The sequence below is a fragment of the Dromaius novaehollandiae genome, chromosome Z, assembly GCF_036370855.1.
Source record: "Dromaius novaehollandiae isolate bDroNov1 chromosome Z, bDroNov1.hap1, whole genome shotgun sequence".
Classification (NCBI taxonomy): domain Eukaryota; kingdom Metazoa; phylum Chordata; class Aves; order Casuariiformes; family Dromaiidae; genus Dromaius; species Dromaius novaehollandiae.
In genome coordinates this window covers 58,376,976-58,386,100 of record NC_088132.1, presented here as the reverse complement: position 1 = coordinate 58,386,100, position 9,125 = coordinate 58,376,976, and the positions used below count along the sequence as shown (strand labels likewise).

General features: G+C 40.3%; 1 protein-coding gene and 1 long non-coding RNA gene across 10 annotated transcripts in view; one reads left to right on the top strand and one right to left on the bottom strand.

Annotated features, from left to right (window-relative positions):
- Positions 1 to 774: 774 nt before the first annotated feature.
- The window catches only part of LOC135324901 (high affinity cAMP-specific and IBMX-insensitive 3',5'-cyclic phosphodiesterase 8B), a 93,191-nt gene continuing 84,840 nt past the window's right edge, over positions 775 to 9,125 (bottom strand). For 8 of the 9 annotated variants that reach the window (XM_064501963.1, XM_064501961.1, XM_064501962.1 and 5 more), the window contains 4 exons: positions 8,135 to 8,270; positions 5,205 to 5,372; positions 3,499 to 3,628; positions 775 to 2,890 (listed from right to left, as the gene is read on the bottom strand). In XM_064501963.1, the coding sequence (XP_064358033.1) occupies positions 2,775 to 2,890; positions 3,499 to 3,628; positions 5,205 to 5,372; positions 8,135 to 8,270 (550 nt within the window). In that variant the 3' untranslated portion in view covers positions 775 to 2,774. Of the gene's footprint in view, positions 2,891 to 3,498; positions 4,194 to 5,204; positions 5,373 to 8,134; positions 8,271 to 9,125 lie in introns of all 9 variants that reach the window. The other variant, XR_010386134.1, reaches the window with a different exon arrangement.
- Positions 5,369 to 6,427, top strand: LOC135324902 (uncharacterized). Its single transcript, XR_010386135.1, has 2 exons — positions 5,369 to 5,925; positions 6,178 to 6,427. It is a non-coding gene; the product is annotated as an uncharacterized LOC135324902 (long non-coding RNA).

Sequence of the window (9,125 nt, the reverse complement as noted above, 5' to 3'; positions counted from 1 at the left end):
AACAACTATTTCATTTTTATGTGAATGCTTTTAAGTGAATACCTGGTAGAGAAACAGTCCTATTTAACTGAACAGTTCTGTTCACAAAACTCATTGTGCATTTTACAGGGATGTAATTCAGCCCTAAATACTCCTACATGCTTAAAATGTATTTACATCTATCAAAAGTGCCATTGTTCTTAGATACGCTCAGTTGGTAATAGATCTCCCAATGGTCTCTTTCTTTAAACGTGGTTGAGTTTGTTAGAAGTATTAAATTGAATAAAGAAGTTTTACATGTGAATGTTGAGCATAACAATGAAGTTAGTAAGGCTATATTAGCCAACTCATTTTAAATAAGATTTTTTTTCACTTGCTGTTGAGAAGTACAGTGAGCAGAATTAGGGTGACCAGGTTAGAAATGTGGCTTCCATCTAGTGTGCTTTTAAATTTTATTTTTCAGCCTATAATAAGTTTCCATATCTTCACCTCATGAAGGTATGTATCACACTTATCCTTAATATTTGTATAAACCTGAGAAAGCTCTTTTAATATCTGTGCAGTGACAATAACATGAAGCACTAGCTGTTAGTCAAGTAGACAGGTTAGAGTCCAGGAAACCTGACAAAACTGGGACATTAAAATTAGTCTGTGCTGATTCTTCTGCTCTTAAAGAAGCTTTGGCTACATTAGGACATCGCTGCACACAAATTACATTTTTGCTTAGTCTTTGGCTGGAGGAACAAACAGGAGGATCTCACAACAAATATACTGATTCCACATTAAAGCCTTAACTCATGAACCAGAACTGAGGCTGAACTTTATTTCTTAGGTTCCTTCCACCATTAACATTTCCCTCCGTGTGTCAGAAATGTGACAAAATAATGAACCGAAGTATTTTACATGGTTGTGGTCTTACAGTGATGCTGTATTTAACAAATTAAATTAATGATAAAGCTTTGAAAATTTGTGAAATTCTTTTCTCTAATGCAAGCTGCAGCTAGAGTTCAATCATTAGGCTATTAAAGATACAACCATTGAGAGCACTAGTTCTAAATAAAGAAATGATAAAAGCAAACAGTTTATGGTACAAAAAACAGAGTTTCAACTTATCTGAATAAAAATCCATTGAAAAATGTTGAAATACATATTAAGAAATAATTAATAGAGGTACTTTACCAAAAACACCATTCTTCAAATATACACAATGCAGCATTTTAATACACAGCAACCTGCCTTACCTATGACAAAAGTAAGGTTCTATTACAAGTCTAACAAAAATATAGCTTATATACATTTCTCTGCACATACATTTTATGAATGTTTCCTTTTTTTTCAGGAATTTGGTACAAAACATAGAAAAAAGGTTGGCACATTATGTAAGCTACCTGCAGTAAACAACAATCGCTGTCACTTTTCTTCCACAGCCATCTAAGTTCCATTTTTTTTCCTTTACCTTGTTCAATTCTTGACACAGCACAAGGGAGGTAAAGACTGCATCTTGGGACTTTTCCTTTTAATGTGTAATGAACCAGCTCCTTAACTGAAGCCACAGCTTTGACATGCTCACCTGCAGCCTGGAGTGCACAGTGTTAAAAATCAGCAGTTTTGCTAGTATTTATTAACTGAAAAATCTGAGAATAGTCTAAAATTTGAACTCATGTTCATGTTCTGCATGTGATTAAAATGAGATGTACAAAAATATGCATTTGTGCTTTGGAAGCTTTAGCATAAATTTCATGTCTTAAAACTAATGAAAAACTATGTTCAATTTCTAACTTATTTACATCTTTTGAAATACTTTTTACATCACAAAACAAAACAGCATTTTATTAGGAGGGGAAAAAAGCAGTACAAATTATAATGCTGTTATATAATTTATAACCTGGAAACTCTTTTTAAAAAGCAACAGGTTCATACTATAAGTAGCACAATATATGGCCTTGTCATAAAATTTATTTCGGTTTAATAAAACTGATGATCATGTGTACAAACACCACTTTATAAAAAAGGATGTTGATCAGTTCATTGCCACAATGTTTTATATGTAAAATTTGATAAAACTTTGCACAGTAACATCTCTTAAGAAGGCAGAGAAAAATGCAAATGGCACCAATTATATAGAACATGCTTCTTTTCCTCCATTATTTAAGCAATTTTAAGTAAATTTGACTCCTAATACCAAGATGTTACATGGAAAAGAGAGAACAGGTGGTGCTTTGACAGATTTATACTCTGCCTGTGTAATAAAAAAACAAAGTTGTTTTAAATGGTGCAGGTTTTTTTCACTGTATCCGATTGCTAGAGGTGTGGTGTGCATGTTCTCTTTAGAACTATGGGCCAAAGAGCCTAAGATATGCAGAGTTGGAACAAATTTATGTGAGGTAAGCAGGAGGTTTTTATGCTTATTAGTCAACCTGTTCTCTTTCTACTGGTGACGAGACTACCCTTCTGCTTGAGAAATAGCTGTGTGAAGTGTTAGTGAATACAGTTATATCAGTTACAAGATTTGACTAATGCATATTCAGTAGTAGAAATTACCTTTAAAACTACCTTTTCTGCCACTAAATGATAGTTCCAAAGAGTTCTTACACATCTCTGGATTACATACCCTTTATGAAAACATCTTTTTTTGTAGAATTTAGAGCAGTTTAAAAGTGACAGATAAAATATTTCCTTCTTGCTGCGGTCTTTAGTTCACGTGAAAGGAAAACACCATCCCTCTTGTATCCAAGTTAGTAAGTGATTCACAGTGAAACTGGTAGATCAAGAGGTCCGTTTTTCTTGCCTTAATGTCAGTTGTTGTTTTCTGATGGAAGCCTGAGACTCTTGCACTTTAACTCATCTAATGTTTTCCAGTGTTTATAGTTATTAGCCAGGTGTTGCATCAAAACAGGCAGATGTGCAAATGCTGAAATGAACAGGAGGAAACCATTGTACTAGATATACATACATATATATATATATATATACATATATATATATAGAATGGGCAAAACAACAGTGCAACCTTGCCTGTGTCTGAAATTCACATTCTTCTAATCTCATCTGCTCTTTTAGTTGTAAGCTAATGCTAAAAGCGAAAATTCTATTCTTTTTTTGGTCTGTTCCTTTTTTAAGCAAATCCCTTTCTTAGAGTATGGTGACTATCACATTATTCTAGCACAAAACCACCGTAACCTCATTTTTCTGCTGTTCAAAGAAATACTTTGTTAAAGGAAAAAGAAAAAGAAGAAAAAAAAAAAACCAGATGAAAACTTAGTTTCAAGCCACTGCTCCTTCCTTCTTTACATAGATCATCTGGTGAGTACTTAACTTCTCTGAAGCTTATACTGTGTACAGTGAAACCAGCTTCAACAGAATCATTGCTCAGGTTCTGTGTAGGGTAGCATATGGACTGCTTATATATACAATTACTGCCCCTGAGAGAAATGGGCTAATCACCAGCTTGCAATAATTAATTTTAGGCTATAGAAATTTCTGCCTCAGAGTGAGGAAGAAAAAAGCAAAACTACTTACCATCCCACGCATCGAACATATCTGTTATAAAATAATCAATGAAGGAAATCTGAGACTTGGGTATGCTGCAGGTGTTTCTATCAAATACTGGCATTACAACAGGCAGACCCTGTCTTTTCTCTTCGTCGGTCTAAGAAAACAAAACTCCTGTTAGCCTCCAGAGCTTTGCTGGCTTTCACACTAGAATAGCAAAAGGCCAAGGGATTAGATGAATTACTTAAGACCAGTGCAGTAGGAGATCTGAGACAAAACTTAGAACCTCAGAAGTGAACGGCCGTAGTTTCATGTGCCCTATTTCTTCTGGAGCAGGGACTGAAATCATTCTCTCTTCCCTTCTACCAGTACGTCAGTAGGATAGTGCCGTGATTGCTCTTAGCTTCAGTGAGACAGAACACACGCTCACCTGGTGATTAGGGCACAGTAGCTAAAAATGGGTGATGGAGTTTTGGATTCCTTTAGTAGAGGACAGATTTGAAGTCTCCTCCTCCACATGTCTGATGGTTGTTCCAAACCATTTATTTTTTAAGTAAGAGGGATGTTGCTGTCACTACTTCCTCTGCTTGTGTCTTGTGTAAGATTAATAGAAGTCAGACTATGCCCTTTAACTCTGTGCCCACAAATGGGAGAAGGTTGACTTTTTCTTTTCCTTGTGCTCAGTATGGTGGAGGAGCCAATCAGCTCAACAGTCTTAGTATCTAAGTACAAAAAACATTTTAATAGTTTAGGTATCAGAGTAGTCCCCAAAATTACCAGATGAGGTGAATGAAGAGCAGAACAGTTCTCAGCACCTTATATTGCTGCTCGCAGACTCATACCAAAGATAGCCAAGTTAAAGCTAGCTCAGGATACCTTGACTGCTGGGGGAATACAACCTAAATGACTTGTGTGCATCTTTCCCAGAAAGCGATCAAATACTCAAAAGGATTTACTCTCAAGGATTAAAATGAAATTCAGACATGTTCTAGGCTCTAGCTACTACTTTTTCTCAGTAATGACTGTTGCATCTGCAATCTAAATTTTGATGGTAGGCATGCCCCACTTTTCTGTCTTTCCAGCTGTAGCTACTAATTTCCACATTATTGGCAAATTAAAAACTAAGAATCTACCAGTTGTTCAAAGAGCTAAAAGAGTATTTAACTTTCAGGAAACTAGTGCATTTGTGTTAGAGAAATTGAATATTAAGAAATATTATTCAGTTCTGTTCTTAGGGATCCTAGGTGATAAACATTGCCCATATGCCTGCAGTACTGGACTGCCCTATCATCTGCCTACTGTGACCACAGTTAAGGTACTGGCTTAAAAGAGAAAAGGCCAGCCCGATGAGTGAGTCAAGTGGTTCATGAGGCACAGAATCGTTCCTCACACTCTCTTCAGGGAAGGTATTGGGACTAGAACCTGTAACAGTGACAGGCTTGAACTTCAGCCAGTGAAACTGATTAATACTAGTCAAATAATTTTGTTTGGCCAGACAGAGAAAGTTAAAACTGTAAATGTGTTTGGTACTGCAGACTTCAGGGTAAACTTACTTAAACTAGCTAACTTTGACTGACTGACTGCAGTAAGTTCTTCTGCATGAAAGTCAGGAGTCAGTTCCAAGTGGGGAAGAAAAGCATGTCTGGACTGTATACCAAGTCCAGGTAGACATCATGTGGACTAGCAGACCAGCTGACATGCATTTTCTCAGTGGAAATAAAAAATACACATACCTGTGCAAAATACTCTTCAGAAATCCTCCCTGCCCATTCAATACATAGCTCTAGGGGGCGGCATGGATTTGCTACATCTGCACATTTAATCATCATGCGCTTGATCAGTGTCTGGTTATCTGGAAAATTCTTGATATTGGCTGTAGATTCACAGTCGCTGCCTTCACTCTGTAACAGAGAGTCAGTTATAAGGGTTGGTGGCCCACATCCCTGCTAGCACAAGTAAAAGCATCGTGTGTGCGTGTACACGCGCACATCCATGGCTGCTGAGCCGCTGTCACTCCGATGTGTTTAGCTTTGGGGGTAGTGACAGCAGGGGCTGTTTTACTTACCTGAGTTTTTACAGTTAGGTTCCAGTCACATGAGAAAACTGAGGTGGGCACAGAGGGGTAAACTGACTTGCAGAATTGCCTGTGTTTCTTTTAGAGGTAGAAGAGCAAGTCTGTGCCATTCAATTTTAGTATGTTTTGAAATAAATAGCTTCTGTGCCTTTTTTGTGCTGGATTTTGAATGTAGGCCTGGAATACTTTTTTTGGCCTTAGATGCATCTTGGCTAACCTATGAGCCTAACACTGGAAAATGCAATCGTGGCAGACTGAACGCAGTAAAACACAGGACTGCTTAGTGATTGCTCTGGAGAGTGGATGGAGGAGACAGAGAATTTGTTACAAGTCTGCTGTGGCATCATCTTCTGGATCTTGAACAGCTTAGAAGGACACAGGTATATTACATTCCTTATTGAGTAATAAAAAGCCTCCACCTCAGCTCACCATGGCATTAATACTATTTTCAAAATAATATATTTGTGTAATTATGGCTTCCCTTTGCTGCTAAGTTCAACTCTGAATCAAAAATTGAACATAAATACTTTTTACCACCACTGCTAAATTAATGCCTTTGTGGTTTATGGGGAGATATTTTGCAGTGATTCTTGCCAATTGGGGCATTAATCTTCTAACTTTATGTTTAACAGTTAATTTTTTTCAGCATGGGTAGCCCAGCAAAGAGCTGCCAAATTAGACCTGCTTCTTAACTGCTGCTCAAGATCAAAAATAGGAGGAGGCACCATTAACAACAAGGAACAGAACAAACTGCTACTAGGAAAAAAAAAGTCTGTAATAGGAGTGGCTTTGTGCTGTAGTTTTATTGCTCTCCAACTCTTGTACATTTTTAAAATAATCTCTGCTATAAACTGGTAAAATAAAGTAAATCAAAGAAAATGCTTTCTATAGCTTAAAAATGCTGATTTCAGAGGAATGTGTGGAGAACTTTTAAATACACCTTAACAACTGCTAGAGCAAATGCGTTAATGTGATAAAAGGGAGATTCCCAGAAATGTGTTCAGAGCTTGGGAACACTGTGCATCGAAGTCCTACAGGACCACTCAGGAAACAAACATTTTAAAGGGGGGGGGGGGTAGGGAAACAATTCAAAATATGCTTAAGCTATCAGAGGAGAAATGAACTGCTGTCCAAGAACCCAGGCTTCCCAGTGCCACCTCGGAGGGCAAAAAAAGAAACCGAGAGGCTCACAGCAAGCTGGGGTCTGGTGCACAAGCAAGCACAGAGAAAGCTGCAAGTGGCTAATTCTACGCAAAGTGGCCTGCCGATGTTCTTTTCTGCTTGCTTGGAGCTGAAGTGGGATCTCTGCTGTCCTGGGTTAGCCTATGCCACAACAGAAAACCCATGTAAAGAAAGTGCTAGGAGATGTGTCCCCAACGCGGAAGCAGTGATAGAGCGGCCCCAGTTTGATTTGGACAGGCTCCACTGCACCCCAGGAGTGCCCAGACCCTGTCCTTCTGTGCTGTGGGCATTCTGGCACTACGAGGCATCGAGCTACTTCAGGCGCAGCGCCACGCGCAGAGCCCTCCAGAGCCTGGGAGCGCTGGGCGGGACAGTGCCAAGTCTCCACAGAGCCAATTAAGTTCAGCAGCATTTGTGACTTCCCGCTCAAACTGCTGTGAAAACGGAGCTCAGCTCTCCCTAGAAGCAGGTCAGCTAAACTGAGGTAATGCTATTTCTAAAGCCATGAACTGCCCCCTCCCCCCCGCCGACCTGACCCGTTTCTGAACCCATTACAATCTACAGTGTAAATGGTCCAGTTACAGAGAAGTGACTGAAGCTAATTTTTCTATTTTATACTATTGACCATCAACCTCATCTGATTTTTTTTCAGTGCTTCTAGCAAGGCACTGTTTTCACTAAGCAGGGATAAGATGGTCTCTGCTTAGGTGGGTAACGCTGCCCTAGAGAAACTGGTCAGACACTGAGCACTCAGCCTTGAGAAGCAACGGCAGAAGCTAATGAGGGGCCTGGGCTGGGGAACCCAGCAGCATCTCAGGAAATAGCCCTGGCTGGCTGTGGAGCAGTAGGTTGTAAGTAACCGATGGGAGTAAGGCACAGACACCTCTTGGCACAGGCAGGAATGGGGCAGGGTTCTGGGTGGAGAGCTCTTAAGAAGTGATGGAGTCACAGCACCTGGTGTGCAGCTTCCAGCTGACACCGCCGCACGCCTGCCAGCACAGGGTCCCCGTTACAGCCTCCGCAGAGGCACCAGCTGGCTCAGGCAAACCCCGCCGTTCAGAAGCGTGATGCCACGTGTGTAACTGTAGGCACAAGTGCCAGCTTGGCACCATGCCCAGAACGTCGCATGTATGAAAGCATCAACCTCCATGTTTTGTGAACACAGGATAGCTTCGAAAGCAAGGCTTGTAAAAGAAAGTGTTTAAATCAGCTCAGGGCACAGCCAGTTACAGAAAACATTGAAAAACTAAAGTATTTTCTCACACTTTGAGGTGTGAGGTCAAAAATCCAATTGTCTTTTGCACATTACCACAATGGAAATCCATACAACATGAATGAAAACGATACTTAAAGTTGTCTTGGAAAACTTCACCAAAATGCCTAAAGGGGTGCCCTGCGGGCACTTACGTGTGAGCTGTTCTCCTCAGATGCCATTGGCTTGTTGATGCTGTTCACAAATTTGTTCACATGCTCAAAGTGCTTTGTCATCTCTGTTGCCAAAACCATATCAATAATGGCCTGGCGCAATGTCCGATAGTGATTTCTAGGGAAGAAAAATATTTGTTGCTCACCAGCTTGCCAGACAGAACTCTGTCCTTTCCTTGTCCCTTTCCAGAGAGCACTGCAAAACACGGCTTGGGGGCTGCAGCCACATGAGCAGCTCCCTTAAAAATTATGAACAGCCTGGGGCTGAAGGAATGGACTAGATCACTCCTCTAGGTTCCTCCAGCCCTGAATTCCTGTCCTGCGTTTATTCTGTTATTTTTACCTGATGAAAAGCAATTCCCTAAAGTCAATTAAAAATTACAATTCTATTTCAAAATGCTGTAATACTAGGACAATTCCTCCAGGAATGGCACCAACACATTTCCATTGCACTGCATGCTAGCTTCGAACTCTACTTAAAGCTCAAAATTTATTTTAAAAAACAACGTCATGTGGAGTAGACAAATCCATTAGCTGTTGGTGTCAGGCCCTGATTCCTTTCCCTCCCACCCTGCCCCTGCACAAGCTACGCTGACACGATGGCAATTCCCAGGCCATCGGTATGCACAGGAGCAGAGGGCTGTTGCATCTCCCACAGCTTCACCTCCCTTCTCTCAATGTGTGACTGCAGCAGCACCAGCAAGCACGGGCTGCGCACAGGCGCAGCACACACCACCTGGCTGCTGGAGTGACAAACATGCCCCAAAAGCCATTCCCCGGCTCCTGCAACAAGAATGCAGTGCGCCACATGCAGCCTTGAGGCTTCCAATTGGACCGTGCCACTGTAATCCATCAAAGCATCTTTATATGCTTCCAAACAATATAAAACATGCAATGCTACAAAATACAGAGCATGGGGAAAAAATTAAAGTCTTTTTAAAACAAATGTCTACATAGGATTCTGCAAGAGGCT